Source organism: Varroa destructor, unplaced genomic scaffold (assembly GCF_002443255.2).
Source record: "Varroa destructor unplaced genomic scaffold, Vdes_3.0 BEIS01000007.1, whole genome shotgun sequence".
NCBI classification, from domain to species: Eukaryota; Metazoa; Arthropoda; class Arachnida; order Mesostigmata; family Varroidae; genus Varroa; species Varroa destructor.
Genome location: NW_019211460.1, coordinates 16,304,551 through 16,323,792, shown reverse-complemented (window position 1 = coordinate 16,323,792; position 19,242 = coordinate 16,304,551). Strand labels below are relative to the sequence as shown.

The 19,242-nt window shown below is 39.1% G+C and overlaps 2 protein-coding genes and 1 long non-coding RNA gene across 19 annotated transcripts; 2 read left to right on the top strand and 1 right to left on the bottom strand.

Moving 5' to 3' along the window:
* Positions 1-48: 48 nt before the first annotated feature.
* On the bottom strand, positions 49-14,616 carry LOC111254393 (uncharacterized). Of its 16 annotated transcripts, XM_022815169.2 has the most exons (14): positions 10,891-11,057; positions 10,682-10,711; positions 10,175-10,219; positions 9,634-9,763; positions 7,525-7,657; positions 7,215-7,357; positions 6,948-7,104; positions 6,459-6,685; positions 5,885-6,163; positions 5,578-5,709; positions 5,218-5,454; positions 4,898-5,068; positions 4,446-4,589; positions 49-601 (listed from the first exon to the last, which is right to left on the bottom strand). In XM_022815169.2, exons 1-13 carry the CDS (start codon positions 11,040-11,042, stop codon positions 4,461-4,463), a joined length of 1,965 nt encoding a protein of 654 aa, XP_022670904.1. In that variant the 5' UTR covers positions 11,043-11,057; the 3' UTR covers positions 49-601; positions 4,446-4,460. The 16 variants fall into 16 exon arrangements, with proteins under 16 accessions (XP_022670904.1, XP_086832329.1, XP_022670914.1 ...); XM_086976203.1 differs by lacking the exons at positions 49-601; positions 10,682-10,711; positions 10,891-11,057 and adding exons at positions 13,912-14,172; positions 14,437-14,616 and having other exon boundaries at positions 3,788-4,589; positions 9,634-9,819; XM_022815179.2 differs by lacking the exons at positions 49-601; positions 10,682-10,711; positions 10,891-11,057 and adding exons at positions 13,912-14,172; positions 14,437-14,616 and having other exon boundaries at positions 3,788-4,589.
* On the top strand, positions 591-3,421 carry LOC147754379 (uncharacterized). Its single transcript, XR_015317992.1, has 2 exons — positions 591-1,423; positions 3,230-3,421. It is a non-coding gene; the product is annotated as an uncharacterized LOC147754379 (long non-coding RNA).
* A 128-nt stretch (positions 14,617-14,744) lies between the features above and the next one.
* On the top strand, positions 14,745-18,795 carry LOC111254395 (solute carrier family 75 member 1-like). Of its 2 annotated transcripts, none has more exons than XM_022815191.2 (2): positions 14,745-14,875; positions 16,477-18,795. In XM_022815191.2, exon 2 carries the CDS (start codon positions 16,482-16,484, stop codon positions 17,889-17,891), a length of 1,410 nt encoding a protein of 469 aa, XP_022670926.1. In that variant the 5' UTR covers positions 14,745-14,875; positions 16,477-16,481; the 3' UTR covers positions 17,892-18,795. The 2 variants fall into 2 exon arrangements, with proteins under 2 accessions (XP_022670926.1, XP_022670925.1); XM_022815190.2 differs by having other exon boundaries at positions 14,816-15,193.
* Positions 18,796-19,242: the final 447 nt, after the last annotated feature.

The following is a 19,242-nucleotide window of genomic DNA, read 5'->3' as shown; positions in this document are numbered from 1 at the left end:
ATATATAGTAACTTGACCTTGAAATATGCGACCTTACAGGAAAAATTAACCAAAATTTAACCTAACCTTTCGTCCTACTTTTTGCTCACGTGGGTATACATACTCAAATAGTGCCGTATATCATACAATCAAAAAAAATGCATTTAATAAGGATATACTGATCTTGTTTCGACTTTGACGTTAGTTAAAACCACATCAGTTACTCGAGATATGGATCATTGCTTAATCCATATATTTAGAGAACAAGAGAAAGCAAGGCAAGATGCCTTCGAATCTGTCAAACAAAAAAGCAGAATGTTATCGTTAAGTGTTTCCTTCGTGCAGCTTTCGTCATCAGATATTTTTCCCAGTAAAAATGTTTCGTTATATTTTATCTGCATTAGGTTGTGTTTATTTAGAGACAAGTGTCTGCTAATATACTTAGTGTAGGCACGACACTTATCTCCACAAATAACAATATTTATACGGGCCTTTGGTGAGCACAACAATCAATATAGTTTATTAAACATATACTCTGTGATTATTTGATGCTTCGGGGTCAGCAAATTTTCATGTGGATTCCGTCTGGTTGCCCAAATCCACCTGTCAGTGACGACAATGTCTGAAAGGCGATACAATAAAATATTGCTGAAAGGAAATTCGACAATAAATGCTTATATAAGAAATGAACCCAGTGCAACGGTCTGTGCACCATATGCGCGCCAACTTCTTTCAGATGTAATCCACATATTAGTAAATAAAAATCACTGCAAGACAAAGGAATTGTTGCTATCAACAACAACGAATGACTAAAGCTGGTTGTTGCTATTACGATCACTGCGTTTAAATGGCAGTTTGAAGTAATCACTAGCCTCTAAAGGTCGAAGCGCGTGATTCATGAGGCTCAATAGTGTGTCGCACAGATTTGAATTCGTTTCGTTGATCCCTCATTTGCGATTCTTACTATTCGATCGAAGACGAGTTGAGACAACCAGTTTAGCTCTCTTGTGAGATCATAGCAGACGAATTATTTTTTTTAAAGACACATGTTAGGAGCAGCGACCATTGCCGAGCACAAATTATCCTTTAAATGTTCCATTAAATGCCCTCCATTCGAAACAATGCCACAGATGACGCTGTTAGCATAAACCTCGTCTCACAAATTTGAGAGCAAATTCGTGCCGTATTGCAAAAAGAACGTACTATCGACTCTTTTTTAAGCTGTTTTCTCGTCGAATCTTTGATACGACAGGTCCTGTCCTCACGGACCCATAAAAAGTAATTCATTTCCGATCTCGAAATTCAAAATGCCTAGTACTAAACGCCATATTTACCCAACATCCGCGGTTAAGCTGTTACACGGTACCGTTATAGGTTTCAAAATAATATAGAATAAGGAGAAGAACACACAGCATCGGTGCTACTTCATATAACCCAGCTAAAAGTAAGTACGACGAGAAAAGTCACTTCTAACTTTAACGCATTGTTTACGCAATCGTACCGCAAGCGATCCGCTTTTCGGGACTCAATGGCACACTTATCGGACGCACAGCGATGATGCTGTTAATAGCGATAGACACTCGTGACCCCTATAAAATAACTAATATTCGAAAAGAAAGTTCTTTATCGTTTAACGCGTTTCCTCTTATTGGGATTATGACATAGGACGCGTAAAAATTACGGTGTTTTTGTATATTTGACACGTTATGCCAGCAATCTTCCCATTCAAATCGCATCAAACGACGTCTGCATCTTCACGGTGATAAGTGTCATTTTGCGCAAATATCGGATACTCGATTTCTAATCCAGTTACAACCTCGAATATGGATCCAGATTTCAATCAGCCAAGATTTTGAGCTCATTTCAGATTACTTGACGTCAGTTTTTGCTTTTTGCAGTTGGTAGCTATTTGTATAGATATTAATAAAATTGACTGTTAGATTTATTTGGCTGTGCGACTGTCACTTAGAGAGTAAGCCGTACGTTAGGCCTTCAATATACGCATTATGATGTTGAAGTTACTAAACCCCCACACCTAGGATACTGGTACACCTCTCTGACAATGCACCACATAATTCGTAAGACCTATTGGATTATATTGAGGCGAAACGATACAAGCTACTGGAAATAATTCAAAGAAAAACTTAGATAAGAAAGGCTAATAGCAGGGTAATAAGAATGCATGAGATCAAATTGTAGGTCATCCTAAAGCGGTTCCGGCTTTTCTTTTTGGTGTCCTAAGCTAACGTTAGACATATCCGCAAGCATTTAGAATGCATAAAGCCCAAAACAGCCAAACTAGATTAAGCAAACTTGTTGGAACCACGGCAGATGAGAGGAAATTGGGGTTGAAACCGGAGACCTTTGGGTCTGCAGTCGAAAGATCCCACAATGAACTTTAACCCACAGTTCGTACGACAAATTCCCTGTCAAAAAATTGAATATTGTTCAGCAATATTGCTGCAACAATATATATCAGCAAGCTGATAAGTAGTAAGTTTTTAATGTCTGCATTATGTAAGTCTCATCGTGACGTGACGCGTTAGATGTTGAATCAGTATATCACTATAATACTTAGTTTTATATATGTATTATTTTTTGCTTGCCACACAGTTTCCTACGCTGATAATTCTGTATAGCACGATAATTCGAAGCCTCGAACAAGCAGTTTTTCATGACACCATACGCGAATATGGTAAAACGAACTCTGTAGTAGCTGCTGAGTATGTCGTGCCCTCGTACTCTCAAAGACCTGGTCATATATTCAGGGAAATACGTCTAAGTTCACGAAGCACAGGTCGCGTAGGGTAACATTTAAGCGGATTGCGTATTTTGTTTGCATGTATTATGCATACTAAAGTTACCAGCGTCTTTTTGAGATAAATTGCCAGCGGCCAACGTCAATTGCACTGATACAACAAGGGTACTATATGAATGCTCACACTTCTGACGCCTATTTCTGGTTGCTTCATGTATAACAACATTCTTACAACAGATGAGAACTGTCGCTCGCCTAAACATAGGTTGGTGGCCGCCTGTGAAACCTCAAATTGCAAGAATGATTGCTCTCTTCTTCCGGAAAAGTAGTTAGTTCTACTAATACACGTTATTTTGAATCCAGTTTCACTAGAAGAAACTTGCAGTACTGATTAGTATACCCATGCCGTAGATACATAATGATACGTTTAAAAATGCACCCACAATCGTTTCTGTAATTATTTTGCCTTTGTTTTTCGCTTGCGTGCTCTAGTTATTTAGAGCCAGTGCCTTCGCAGGTCGTATCTCTGTGGATCTTACCAAACTGAAGTGGCAGGATCGGAAACCACGTGTGCAAAGTCGCGCACGTGCAGAACGTGGAAAACACGCACACTGAACATGACCATCACGCAACAGCGTGCTCACTACTGCCTCAGAAAATAAAGGTCAACCTTCAATAGTCTTACCTTTTCTAGTTGTCATTTTTCACGACTGTTATTGTTGACGAAAACAATCTGATGTTATTGCCTTCAATAGCCGATGAAAACTGTATTATTCGGTAATGGATTATTTATACAGATCATAATCTAGACGAATCTATAAATTCTACGCCGCGGTGGCAGCACGTGTCTCGGTGCAGATACTCTAACAATTGAGGCCAACTCATAGATTTAATTTTAATGATATTCAGACAAGAGCTTTCTGCTTGAAATTGTGCTAGTTCGCGGAATCGTTTTTGAAGTAGTCGAAGGAACCAGTGGTGTCAGCGCGGGGAGGCAGAACGAGGTCTTGGAACTCGCTCAACTTTAATTATATAATTAAACTAAGCATATACGAAATCATTTGTCTTAAGTATTTATTTTGAATTGGGTAGTAAAAATAAAGCTTTATCCATGTCAGTGACAATCGGATTTCAGGCGCAGTTTTGTGGTTGAATATTTGATTGTTTACTGGGACCATACTAGCTTTTCACTATTACCTATACATTTTACATGACGCTATGGTTCTGGTTGTTTGTACGGTTTTTTCACGGCTCCACTGCTATAGATGCATCTTGATTCTACCACATATGAGAGCTTGATCCCTATATCATACAATCTCACACTATGGTCAAAAATTACGCGAAAATTCTGTTGTTCAAAGTAGCTGCTTCCTCTCGAACAATTGCCATACTGCGCCACTCAAGTATTGTTCTCTGAGCGATATTAACTGAAGAGTGTTCAAAGACGGCGTGTTCTGAAGATACATTGCTTTCGGAATTATTAGAGTAGAGCTTGTTCCTTAATTACAATATGTGTTTATAACAAATTGTCAATAATGAAGTTTAGTAAACGAAGTATTTCAATATCTTCTCTCGAACGCGCTGTGGCTTTATCTGCGTCTAAACGACATGATAACAGAGTCGTAAACCGTAACCAGTGGTCGACGACTAGCGTCTAAGATTAAATGAAACATCCGAGATAAACTAGAACAGTCACTGACAACTATACCTTCTTATGTCTGTACTAGGCATTATAGTTAATTCTGTTCATGTGGCGGACACTGTCATAATTCTGTAGTTTTTTAAACTCTTTGTCAGTGAGTGGTCTCCATGACGGGTCTCCCATTAACTGACAGACTTCAGCAAAGCAAGCCTGCAAAAGGGGCATAAAATAGTGCACAATTATTCTTTTACTATCGATTCAATTATACTTTAATAGATATTAAAACCTCTGAGACATCCAGTCACGAACAGAACAAACGCACCGGGGTGGCGGTCAGGTAGACTGATTCTAGAACAGTCAGTCTGCGCGCTGAAGCTGCATACTATTAGCGATTCAATGACTAACCGTTTTTTCCCCAGCGTTTTATCAAGAAAGTATGGTTTGTCTCAGGTGTTTTCAACTGAAACTACCGAAGTACTCTGGGTCTCAAACGCAGATAATATGTTTCAATTGCTTACTTTGTAAGTCGTCGAGCAGGCTTTCACCCATTGTACAAACTCTGGGCTCCATTCTGGGCTGGGCGGGAAATCGAATCTTCGTTTAATTCCATTGGCTCGTACGATTAGCAGTTCGAGATTAGAGCGACTTCCATAGTAGGCAATTAGGAGAAGCGTGCATGTGGAAATTACCTGATACGTAGATATTAATTATATACTGAATTGTGACAGTTTTGTCAGAAAGTCTTATAGTTTGAATGGCAGCCATTGGATTTTATATCATATTACCCATAAGAATTTTTAAGGAAATTGTCTACACATGTTCTCTAGAATGCACATACCTCCCGGATGATAAGTCTCTGTAAGTGGGTACATTGTCTAACGAGAAGCAGCAGTGATGAGTCGCACCTTTCCGAGAATTTCTTGCTTTGTGGAAAGCGGGGTAACCCCAGGTAAATTAAATTACGCAGCCCATTTCCGTACAAAGATGTAGCCAGTACAGCTGCTTCAGCTGTGAGAGGCTTGAATCGTGAGTCTATAACAACGCTTTCAACGGGACACCGCTCCTGCCAAATGAGCTAAGAAAGCACGCATGCCGAAGACACAAAGGATTGTTTACTGACACACATAATTGCAACGGATCTAAAATTTAAGAAAAAAAACTATGTTAAGTACGAAAATCATAAACCTATATCGCTTACATCGGTTCTGGCCCTTCCCTGCAGGACAAGTTGCACCTTGATAGCTGGATTAATCCTATGAAACTCTGTCCAGTACTTTGCTGCAACTACCATGCCTATCTGGGTGTACTGATTTTGAACCAGATGCATCTCCTGTAAAAAAAAATAAGTAACAGCTTTCAAATCCATAGCAAGTTATATATGAATAAAAATAAAAGGGCATAGAAAATGTGTGTTGCGCAAAACCGAAGCTCATATATATATATTATTTCCATCCCCTTTGATTTGGCATTGTCGCCATTACATGAGCATGTCAATCCGTACCTACCTGGAGCCTACGGCAGCCTTCAGCGATCACTCGTAAGGTGTCCTTGTGTAAGTTTTGAGGGGACATGTACAGCACGCGCAGATGAAAGAATGTACCAGGATGCAAAAACGTAACTGGACCACGAGTCAAATTGGTAATGTTGAGTGTTTCTAACGAAAACATGCAATTAGCAGCAGCTTCGTCAAGCAGACTCGTAGCTTCGAAGGCATTATCCAATAGTAAGTTCGTTAGAATCAGGTGACGCAGAAAGCGTAGCTCAGTCAGCAGGTCCTTGACACCCTACTCGATAATTTCGTAGTTAGAAAGATCATTCATTCAATTCTTGTTTTTGCGAGTCAATTAAAAACAGTTAGATTTAAATAATTCCTCGCATCGAAAACAACCTTTCTTTGTCTAAAATTCAACTTTTATCGACGGTTCTATATAAAGCAAATCGATTAATAGAGCAATACAAGCAGATCTATGTAACGCTAGTCACAGACTAACAGGGCTACATTACTGCCTATCACAAGAGATCCTCTAATGGGGAAAATTTAGTATCACGAACTTGTACCGCATGTTTTTCATTTCTTACTTTCAGAAGCTGTCCTCCTGTTCCGTATACCACGTTATCGTGATGCTGACCAGTACCCTGTATGTGATCCGGTGAAAAGTTAAACTCAAATGTGTGCAGGTTTCTGAACGCCTCGACACCGATCCGTTCGCGTCGCGATTTGCTGAAGTGGGCAGCAAGAGTGACAAAGTTGAATAGATTCATCAAAGTCGACATCGGTTGCACGTGGATAGCATGCCAATACGGTGCTGATTGCGCATGAAAAGCATGAAACCAAAGATGAAGGGTGTTAGGTGTTACCATATATGTGAAAAAAATCAAAAAAAAAAAAAACCTTCCGAAAATACCAAAAAAATACACTTTTAAATGATGAATCCTAACCGCGTGTACTTCCTAAGATTGTTCATCATTGAGTGTGTGACATTTTTTCAAAAAGTTCAATCGAATTTACCAAAAAAGTAGCACAAATTCAACATTTTTTTTTTTTCTATTTTTCTTTCGAGTACTTACACACTTTTTGTAAACAAAATTGCATACGGTAATGGTCGAGTTCATATACGTAGCCAAAGTATCTGGTATACTTTCGCTTGGTCAGTGTTCGATCGTTGAGTATGAAATGTCGCCAGCATCGTGGCAGATGAAAGGCACGGTACCAATTACGACACACCTGTATTTAAAAAGAAGCTATTTTTTCATAGATATATCTCAAATAAGAGCCTGTGACGGAAGCAAATTTTCCTGACAACTATGTCCACGTTCATTGGGTTCTGTACGGACCTGTGACATGCTGTGTTTGTCAGGAATATTGAGATGTCCCATTATTTGTTCAAGTACAACGTCTGGTAAATGTTCCCATCGGACAACATAGCCTCGCCAATATTCCGGGTTGAAGACATCTTTCCAATCCTTAGCATGTTTGCCTGAAAATTAAACGTTTCTCTGAGTTTGAGGGTGCAATATCTGTATTTCGCTATAGATTCTATCACGAGCTAATAGTTAACATGATATGATCATCATCATCATCATCATCTAATCTCAGTTAAGTAAATAAATCGTATTTTCCTTACAAATATAGCAAAATAGATACCTTTGTATCGTGCTAGTAGGGAGGTGCCATCTAAAAGCTTTTGTCGAGGTTTGAAGCCGATGGTTTCTCTGTTCTGCTCTTCAGCAGGATCATCTTCTATAACAAATAAGTTCTCGTGGTCGTGTTGGCCTGACTGGCGATTGGATGTTGCGTATAGCCGAATAGGCGATATATGACAATATGTTTAGTAATAGCATGTGATATATTTTTCGGATGGTTTATTAAAAAAAAAAAAGAAAAAAAAATACAATCTCTTGCCATAATTCGCAAAATTTATACACACAAATATTTATGCGTGCATGCATATAACTACCTCATCGTCATGGGGGTTATAAACATCGCAACACATCACGGAGGTAATCGACACAATCTACAACAAATCACGAAACCCTGAGCACATCACAGATCGCCCCAGATCAGGTCGCCCACCATTGCTTTTCATAATGTTTACCGGTCACCTTATAGAGAAAATAATAACCAACCGACCGGCCGAACCACTTTCCAGAAGTCAATGTAAACAAAATTGCCCTGCCGGTCAGTGAGCTGTTGTTATACACATTTTCACTAGAAGAAACCCGTTTCGAAATACGCCAAGTCTTGTGTTTTGTTCACTGAGAATTAATACGCAAGGGTAAATGTTCTTGCGGTCTTGTCTAGACGATAGCCTTTACATTGACTAGTGCTGTTGCCCGTAACAAAGGCAATGTCTAGAATCGGACGAAGCAGCCTTGGCTTCGAGCAGCTAGTCATGGCCTTCCTGCAAATAGAGTCTTTCGCTTTCCCGGGAGATCGTCGAGTAAATCAGAAGAGAAAGAGTTGCGGTTACAAATAATGCCCTGGGGCGAATCTACCGGTGTATTACACAAGAATGCTGTAACAGTGAGTTTTTAAAGGAATTACTGATCCTGCTACAAGCAATTTTTAATTATCATATTTTAGTTACTTGCTCGGCTCCTAGAAAACCTGTTTCATCAAGTGAACTGCATATGCCGTCTGTTAACAGTAATCTTATTTAGTTTAATTAAGTTTTTTTTTTTATGGTTTAGACGGCATACAATAAATGGAAGTTTATCTATCCTTAGATAGACAAAACTGCGGGAATACACCAACTGCCATTTATACAGGTTGGCATTTTTTTTATATATATATATATATATATTATTTATATATACCTTCGACTCTTTTGAAGCAGCAGGTGCTTTTAACTTACGCGTTGCACAACCGTAACTTGATTATCATTAGTTCTGGACCTGACTAATTGACCACTGCGGTGGCAGAGCGAGCAGGACGAAACATCAAATCTTAAGCTTGATTCCCACTAGGTCCGATTTCAAATTATGTCGTATTTATGTGTAAATTACTATGAAAAAAAAATCTAGTCCTCACCATACCACAGGTATTATTGCCCATTGGCGAGGCACTAAATCCGGGAAGTTCGCCAGTACAAAGAGGATACATTAATCATGATCAACGAAAAACTGTAGCATCCTTAGGTTTAGTATGATTTTATTCCGTAACTTTTTACCGCAGCAAAAAGTTAACCGTAAATGTTGCACTCTAGCAGAAGTGAAACATCATCAAAAAAAAGCTGGGGGACGGAATAATCTATTTGTCGAAGACTCTAAACTATCGCTGATTCTGTTGATTAGCTGTACCCGCATCGACCTTAACGTCTAACTGTCACGTAATAGATCAATTTCAATGTCAACAAAACCGTACGCCCGACAAAAACCCTAAGGCATTGATGTGCCTTACCGCGAAACTTCTCTAGCTTATTGGCTTTAGTTATATCAATTTGATGTATTCTTTTTACGATCTTCGGAGCGCATTGCCCGTGACAGGCCCGTCTGAAAAAAATGAAACAGAAATAGAAAAATATCAACTTGTTCCTACCTATTCGGTGGCTGCGAATTTACCTTGTTAGCGTCACTGTGGAAGTACGGCTGACTGTAATTAAATTTCAGCTAGAACGAGCTTAGCACACCCGAACTAGAAAGTAGGCCGCTATGTAACCACTGTATCGCTATGTGGTCAGACAGAAGTGCCCCTTATATGTGCGCTTACTGATTCGTTTCCAATGCAATGAAGAGAACTTCGAGACAATTTTACCGTCACTGCTCGGGTCGAAATTGGATTGACTTTCGTTAGATGCGCTCTTCGGTGGACTCTTTTGTAGACTTTCCTGGAAGCTTTTCGGTGCAATCTCCTGTGGATTCCTGCGCCTGTTTTTAGGTGAGGGCTGACCAAACAGCAATATCTCATTATCTTCTGGCTGAGAAACTTGCCCAAACAAATCTGAGAATCAAGCGAGTGAAAACCGTTTAATCTGTATCACCAGAAAAAAATATTGCAATAAAAGCCACGTTTCGCTTCTTCCGGTCTCCTTAGCTATATAAATTTTGCGCCATTGTTAGTTTTTATACTTTAGCAGTCCTGTAAGGATGCGCGAAAGCTTCCCAAATGACAGGACCACTTGTTAAGTTTCCACCTTGTAAGTGTCTCTTCCCGAGTGTTTAAATATGTACAAACTATTAAGTAGAACATGAACGATGTCCTACCTATCAATTCGTTAAGCACAGGACGATTCTAGTGCAATAAAACAAGCGGCTAATTCTAATACACTCAAGGTTCGTAACGAAAACAACCTCACCTAGCCGTCGCGGTTGGGTAGAGATTACACATTGCGAGACGCCACCTTAAATACGAAATCAATTTATCATATACTAGCAGTCAAGTACGGGTCTGCGAACTATATAACTGATACAGTCACGTACTTTACGGTAACGTATCTAGCTATTTCTTGGAAAATTCGACCTAGACCTAATCTTAAGGCCTTGAGCAGGCGAATTCGGCTGGCTGGCTGCCAGCCAGCCAGTAAAATACACAATCAATTTGCACGCCTAAGCCGCCTGCTTCGTCAAAAACGACTCAAGATCCGTGCATCCAGCAGGTTAAATCCCCTCAGCTAGGACACAATCCTGTCATTTTGTGCGGAGAGGGGACATAAAGTTAGAACTGAGCTCGGTCCACCTATTGGGAAAAACCACAAAAAACACTTTGCTAAGGTACCAGTTAATATAGCAAAACGCGGCAAAGTACACAGGGAAATGCATACGTCGTTGAGTCTTGAATGACGTAGTGTCTTCTTCCGACTCACCAGTGGAAGGGCACCACGTTGAAGGATTTCCTAATCCCAGAACAAGTAAATGACAGTATTATTAGGGCAGGATCCGTGACTTCAGCTGGATTCGTTGACTTTCAGTTGCTCACGAGTACTTCGTTTATTAGCAATAAAAGGAAAGTAAGGAGTACAAACAGAAAAATCTACTTCGTAGATATTTCCACATCCTATAATATTTGGCGTACCAGTATACTATATAGTATGTACGACCGACAATTGCTGCTATCAAAGCCTGGCGCCGATTTGACCGCGCTGAACTATACGTTGTAACTTGTAACTCAAGCAAGCTACCTTTGCGGCCCTGCTTCGAGGTTCCGTTACTTGTGAAGTCATTCATTGACAACAATACAGATGATTATATTTTTCGCTTCTGATAAAGCTCAATTTTGGTCTCGTTGTCTTTGCTTAACAATGTAATAGTAAAGAATGCCCGATGTCAGATTATGTCGCTTAATTGTGTACTATTATGCAAGTAGAGGTGCTCATTTTTGGGTAGATACTTTATTAAAGAGGTAATAACAACATTATTATATCTATTAATTGAGGACTGTGCAAAATTTTTGAATCATTGAAACTTTGAAGAGTTTTCCTTTCAGTTTTTCACAGACTTGCTCTCCGTCGGTTTAAGGAACGCTTGCCATTTAACAACATAGGCTGCCTTTTTTTATATCGAGTACAAAATAAAGATGCAAACGTCATGTACAATCACACAAAGACTTTTGTTTGAAGTGGTAGAATATTTACAGCTAATGTTTAAAAATTATTTTATCTTTATGTCATACGCGTTTTTAACCAAAATTCGGAAGATCTCTATCGTCGGTTTCAAGTTGAGGTTCACTTCACGATCGAAATTTGCTCGTTACGTAGCAACTAATATTTCGATGGAAAGAAACAGAGGGCTATAATAGTTACAGGTAATCTTCGATCCCTTCGTCGATATTTGTCTACGAGAACTTATAAATAAACGAAATTATTGGATGCTTGTGAGGGAGAGTCATCACAGAAGTTAGGTTGCGACCAACGTAGGAGAATAGCTGAGATGAAACTTTCGAAGAGTTCAGTGGTAGACCACAAACAGCTGAATGAAACATTTCCCCGTCCTCAATGCGGGTTCGTTAACACGCTGTACATAGAACTATGTATTGTAACATATACATTTCGAGCAATCAACCATCGCCGTATGTCGGCAAGTCAGTCACAGTCAACGAGTAGCACAGTAGAACGAGGTGACAAAACGTTGTCAGGGTGGGTTACGTTAGTAAAACGTAAATTGGTCCACTCGAATGAGAATAAAGTCTTCCTGATAACACTGACGATGGAAAAACCTTATTACAGTAGTGTAATCTGTTGATCAGAGCTTGTTATTATTCTAGCAAAAGATAGGAGTGTTCTATTATATACAAACAAACTATTGATTATGAGGTTGAACGAAGTATTTCTCACCGTTCGTGGTCTAGCAAGCGATAACCATGTAGCCAGAACAAGTAGATTTTGATTTGACTGATAAGAAACAAGTGATTTTGACCTCAGTTAAAAAAAAAACACAGAACGAGTGCTACATTTGTTAATTATTATTGTGGTACGATTCTAGCTGGCAACAAGCCAGCACCGTTAAGGATCTCTTTTCTGCATCGTTATGGTAGACAAAAGTGCGAACTATCGCTTGCTAACTAGTTCCAACTAATAAACGGGTTCCATTGGTCAATAGTTAAATCGTAACGTGTCTTTATCTCTATTCCTAACTTCGCTCCTCTGTTTCTTTTCGGAGAAATGTGAGCCTTTATGAGCAGTCTCACCAGACGATTTTACCTTTGTCCATAACTTAAAAGAAAAGCCATATGTGAAAAATCATAGAGCAACTGTTTTCTTTTTCAATTCAAATGAATCTAAGCTAATTTCTAGATCCAATCATCGATTGACTGCGTCAACTTTAAGAAGTCCAAGGTCCGAATCTTACTCGCTCCGAATAACTAGACGACAAGCAATATAGAATCACAGAAGGTAAAGTATTGCTAATTATGAACTAAGGTTGGGATATACTAATTTGACTTTGTTCAAAGTATTTGCCCTATATATACTTATAGCCGGCACTGTGGAGATACAATTAGCTTCAAAAAAGCTTTTTTATTAATAACGGTTTTAACTTCAGGGAAATTATGTCATCTCAAATGAGTGGGCAATCTTTAATCGCTAAAGAACATCGCAGTCCCATTGTTCACGCAAAATGCCATGATTAGATCAATACTAAGACACGGTACAACATGCTTAAAAGCTTTCGTTTTCACAACATTTCACTAAGCAAAGGAAACTTTTTTTAACATTAAACTCTTTTTTTTCTTTAGTTTAGTGAATACAATGGTTCAATGCTGCAGTATAGTTACTCATACCTTCTATGGAAATTGTGACATCAGGGAATTAACGAATACGAATAGGGTAAACTTTTACCTTCTATACAGATACCCTACTAGCATTAGAGCTTGAAATAATATAACACTATTCTCAATTTACTATTACTAGATTAATATCAGCTTCTCTGGGAGCTATTTAAAGATAATTTGGTTACCAATTATAGTTATGGCTGTACGACTGACGTTTTGTCGAGAATTTGGTTTGTCCTTGAAGCGTCGTTGTTTCAGGTATCTTGAAGAAGCTTAGGTACAGAGACGTTACCACGTAAACGTGTACAATCGCATTCATTCGGATCCGGTCTTGACTCATTATTTTAATACAGATAGCTATAGGCAATCTTGTCGATTATCGAATTTAATATCTGATTTGTATGTACCTAATATTATATGGTCCATAATAATGTTTTTCAACAAATACATATTTAGTATGTATTTGTTAGATAGGTTTATTTGACTGAGATATACAGTTGTATAGTGCCGATAGTTCGCTTGGAAATACCGAGTTGAGTGGCCATTTCAGCGTGTTAGCTTTAATTTCTCAAACATCCAACAAACTGCTATTAGACTGAAATTGTTGGTGAATACTATTTCGTGCATTTAAAACTTGCCACCCATCGAGCGGCTCGATTCAAAATATCGTCAGCCTTAGACTTCATCAACGAAAACACTAGCCAATAGCAAATAGCGTGTACTAAATGGCCTTAAACATCTTGGCCTACGGCACCCAAATTTTCTGATGCGCAATGGCATGTCTTATAGTATTAAAACGTATTATAATTCTTTGTCTATTATACTTACTGTATCGTATACAGTTTACTGATGGCCATTGAAATCGTTTAGGGGCATCGTTTAGGGTAGAAACAAGTGGCTGTTGGTGGATCGTGACTTCAACCCTCCACCGATTCTCATCACTATTATCTTGACTGACGGACTAACAATTGAAAGCTAGTAGTATCTTTGATTTGTCGTTAGCGCCTGTCTTGATTAACTGTATCCATAGCCGAAAGGTTTATTTTGACCAAACGACGGGTGAGTTAGACGCAAAACACGATAATCTGGCTGCAAAGAAAAATTAACGGATTAGTGGACTCGAACATCCTATGCTGCGATAACACTGAAATTTGTTGAGCGAGATACCGCAGCGAAGATTACAGGATTCGCGTTAACACGATACGGTAGCTTATGTTAAGTATAAGAGAACAAAAGGAAAGTTGAAATTGAACGTTGGGTTGGCCTGAATAGGAAAATATGCTGCTGTAACCCCACGACCAGACGACGTACTACGACGCCCAGAAAAAGGTATTTAACCCATCGAGGTAGTACCTGTAGTCAAGTGTTAGTGACGAATGAGGCAAAGCAGGATGAGTTTGACAAATAGCACCCAGATGATTCTCATAGTGTAACATTTGTCGGTGAAATTCAGTCAGCTGCTAATCTACATTCTTCCCTATCAAGTGCATTAATACTCCACTGCATGTACATACGCTATACGTTACATGTGCTTAGTTTTACGTATATAGCAGGTTTTTAGTATTGTCTGGCAGATGCTGTTTGCACCTCGTTAAGTGTAATTTGTTGACTCTCCATGTTGAGCTACTAACACATAGATGTCTTCAAAACCGTGCATGCTTTCGCGGGCCTCCAGTTCTCATGCGTTCATCTGCAAAACAGCTGGCAGCTCTTGCTTAGGCGCGAATCGAACTCGCACGGTGCGGGTTGCTGCACGGTGCAACTATATGTCAACGTTATGTCATGACGAACTGTAATGTAGTTACTTTCATTGACTAAAATGTATCAAAAACTTACAAGGTGGAGGCACTTTTTAGTTGTTTGTGTTGGCAGTAGTAGTCATTTCTTATAGAAGTGGCTGATACAAAGTGTAAACGACGGTCCACAGATGTTCTCACCGTCAACTTTCTTGCGACGTCTAGGATCCGTTGTTCACAGAAGGCTCCGTTTGGATTCGCTTGCCCCGTAGAGCTGTTTCCTCAGACGGGTTGCTTTGTCGCGGACGGCGACTATGCGAACGAACGACTGACCGATTAAATTAAACTCAGTGCTCATCGATATTTTTTCAACAGTAAGAGCTTTAAAGCAGTTTTTTTTTTTGCCTTTGACTTAGTTGTCCTTGAGGCAATATCAGTTTGTCTGACGTATTGTTTTATTATAATGACTTAATTTTTCTCATTGGCTATTGACCGCTTAGATGGGTCCACGAACAGCAGTGCACGTTATAGAAACAAGCTACTAGACGAAGACTAAAGTACAAGATGCTGCTTATTTATGGTCGGAAATGTAATCACAATTATTACACCGAGATTCAATAGTGGAAAAAATTTAATTCTACTTTGGCAGTGTTGTGATGTCCATAGTGTTTACATCAGAGTCGCACAAAATACAAAGTTATTTGCTTTCGCATGTTCGTAAGCCGTAGTGTGTTGAATGTCGAATTGTTTTGCGACATAAACGGATAAAGGTCAAGTTAATTACAACTTATTTGGCTTTTTTATATTTCATATTTATATTATATGCAGGCTTATTATTTCAACATAACTGATTTGAATTCTTCCAGCAGTTATACTCTTAAGCTATAGGTCTTGCTGTTTTATCGAATTTTGCTATTGATATGTTTATAAAATTGCCTTCACATCGAAAAACCCTGGGCCTTCACATTCAACCTGATGTCACACTAAGCATCCGGCGTATTTAAGGCTTAATGAGCACTATTATAGATATACACATGGTCAGTATTATACACATGGTCAGTATTTTTTGAAATTGAATAAGTGCCAGTCAGAGAAATGCAATCACTACAGGAATTAGTCCACAAAGTACTGCTGACACCTGCTCATATGTGAACGAATGATGTGAAGTCAAAAGTTCAAATAGCTATGCTTTAATGTAATGTTCTTTCCTTAGTTGCAAAGATAAATCAACGATTTCTTGCTATATACTTTCCTTTTTTACAAAAAACACTTGTACTATATTTATATTTTTTGTCAATCAAACAAATAACGATATTTTATCATAATTACTCCATAAAGATTAGGTTAAGCTGACAGCTTTGTATATAAGTAAATATGGCCTCAGTCTAAAGCACCTATAAATAAGAGCAATAGTAATACTTATATCATTAGTTCATCACAGACATACTGAAATTACACATGCATCACGCTGATATTGTTCGTGTTACGCGGTGAAATAACTAATCTAAACCAATCGCCGATACAACTCACACCTGCAAGCCACATTGATACGGGTGTGACTGTTAAAAAGTAATGCTAAATAACAATTTGTTGTCATATTGATTAGCTTGTAATACCGTATACAATATTAATGGGCGATGTCATCTGTTTCGTACAGGACCAATGAATATGTCATCACAGGCTAAATTCGATGAGCGAGACCAGTCCGGACGAAAGGGTGCCGCCTCCTCCTTATCGGCTGCAACATCTGGCGGACGCGCGCCCCGCGTCATGTACCTTGTCTTTAACTCGCTAATCTTTGATCTTCTTGGCTTCACCATGATCTTGCCACTCCTGCCATCGCTCCTTGATTACTACCGTAAACAAGACGGCAGTCCTCTTTATGCCTGGATGGAGAGCGTCGCAGGAACCTGGCGTCGCACCTTTCTCGTCTCCACCACCGAAGACGAAGTCAGCGATATCGTTCTTATAGGCGGCCTGCTCGGATCAATCTTTTCTCTGCTACAGTTCGCTACATCCCCGATCGTAGGTGCTCTATCGGATGTATATGGGCGCAAACCTCTTCTGTTACTTAGCAACCTGGGTTCCCTAGCATGCTATGTTCTTTGGTCGGCGTCATCGAATTTCGAAATGTTCGTCGCTTCACGCATTATCGGAGGTGTAAGCCGCGGCAGCGTATCCATTTGTACGACGATAGTGGCTGATGTTTGTTCACCCCAAGTTCGAGCCAAAGGAATGGCCTTGGTTGGTGCAGCGTTTTCGGTTGGCTTTCTTATCGGCCCGGTGATTGGTGCAATGATGGCAAGATCCTCCGATTTCTGGGTGACTCCGGCCCTGTTGGCAATAGGAAGCACATCTCTTAACATGCTTATCATAGTGGTGCTCTTCAGCGAGAGCTTGCCAGCTTCAAGCCGCTCTGGAAGTATTCGACACAGCATGGCCACAGCTCTCGACTACATCAACCCCCACTCATTATTCACGTTTAAACCAGTGCAAAAGCTGAATGCGCGAGACAAGGCACACCTAACAATGACAGGCTTTGTTTATTTTACATACCTGCTGATCTACTCCGGCTTGGAATACACCATTTCCTTCCTGACCCACTCGCGTTTTGATTATTCGCGAATGGACCAAGGGAAAATGTATTTCACTATTGGACTCGTCATGGTTATTATTCAGGGAGGCTTCGTTCGACGAATTCCACCTCGCCTCGAATTGAAGGCTGCATATTATGCCATTGGCTTATTAATACCGTGCTTCTCGATTATTGCCATAGCACAATCGACGCTTGTCCTGTATGTAGGCATCCTGCTATATGCTTTGTCGACAGCGTTCGTTGTTCCCTGTTTGACATCCCATGTATCCCGCATAGGATCACGCGATCAAAAGGGCACTATCATTGGGATTCTGCGATCAATCGGAGCTCTAAGTCGTGCTCTAGGTCCACTTGTGTTTTCCACAATCTATTGGTCTCGAGGAGCGTCGTTTTGCTATCTACTTGGTTCGCAGCTTTTTATCATTCCGCTTTTCTGTATCCGCTCGAAGCTCTTATCATCAATAAAAGAAGATTAATTAGAATAGGTAATATATAAAGTATTTGATATTTCTATTATTGTTGCTGTTATATATGACACGTACTTACCTCTTCAACATCACAAGTATTTGAAAACAGATTAACTCGTAGTGTCGATCTAACCAAAAGTCAATGTAATAGGTTTCTTATATTATTTTCTTTTTTATATACATCGATCTATATATTTCGCCCTCATAGCTTGAATAATATACTAAATTTCCGCTGTAAATAATGTATACAAACCATACAAAGTCGAAATGCGATTAAATATAGCTATGATCGATTTTTGATACCTAATTAAACGAATTTCATCCAATTGTCTGCGTATTAAAAAAGAGGTATAAATGCGATGCGTTATCTGCTAAAAATAAAAGCATAGCGGAAATGTATATTTGCGCGTCTTTCGATCGAACGTAACCTCTCAGTAGACTTACGTATGCACTGAAATCATTAAATTGACAAGCAGAACTTAATAGTAGTGATATTACATTGCAGTTTTTATATAGAGTTTTAATAATCGTAAATGCAAATATAATAAGATAATAATAAAAGAAACGCTTAGGGATAATGTTCGATAACGGGTAAAATACCTGCAAATCTCTCAAAACCTTTTGTTTTATAACTAACAAATGTACATTGTACTTCTTACAAACCGCACTACAAAGGAATAATAATGTGGTGAACAGGCGAGTTTCAGGAACGAACCGACATGCCTGAAGTTGTACCATTACAAAGACATTTACTATTAGCAATGAAAATTTCAGCTTCGCAAATATCAATGCATCACTGACGTCTTCATGTATCAAATAAGTACGGCTCATAAAGGCCTGCATCAAGAGCTAACAAAAACAGATGGTTCTATCAACCGTCAAACGGAATAAAATTATAAGTTCGTTTGCTTTCTATCGTCTACTTTGTTTAGATAAGATGTTTACCTTTAAAAAAATATGCCATTACGTATAAAGCTTCGAGCTTTCGAAATAGCGAATCAATACCACCATAGCAGTGGTATTGATTCGCTCCATATAAATTCAAATAAATCCAAAAAAATAATAATAAAAAATAAAAAGTGATTAGATGGGGGTCATAAGCCAAACGCAAACGTGTAGAATGGTTCTTATTTTGCTCTATTTCACGGACTTTCACTGGGAGTCCTGGTTCTGTACTGACTCAGACCTCTATGCGTACAAAGTGGGTATGCAAGAAGTAAATATATAGTAGGCAAACGACAGTTTGCCATAAGTGCTATAATTCTGCTATCTGATTGTTATTCTAAACGAAATGATGGGGCCTAACTCGTACCAATTAAACAACCAGTATTTAAACATTGTTACCAAAAATAAAGTGGTA

Bases quoted from the DNA above. Each gene is read 5' to 3' on its own strand.
- LOC111254393 (XM_022815169.2), bottom strand. From the start codon at position 11,042: ATGAATGACTTCACAAGTAACGGAACCTCGAAGCAGGGCCGCAAAGGT. The intron at 6,686-6,947 runs GTAAGTACTCGA...ATGCGCAATCAG, and splicing joins ATTTTGTTTACAAAAAGTGT to CACCGTATTGGCATGCTATC. The intron at 4,590-4,897 runs GTAAGCAATTGA...CCCCTTTTGCAG, and splicing joins CCTGCTCGACGACTTACAAA to GCTTGCTTTGCTGAAGTCTG.
- LOC111254395 (XM_022815191.2), top strand. From the start codon at position 16,482: ATGAATATGTCATCACAGGCTAAATTCGATGAGCGAGACCAGTCCGGA.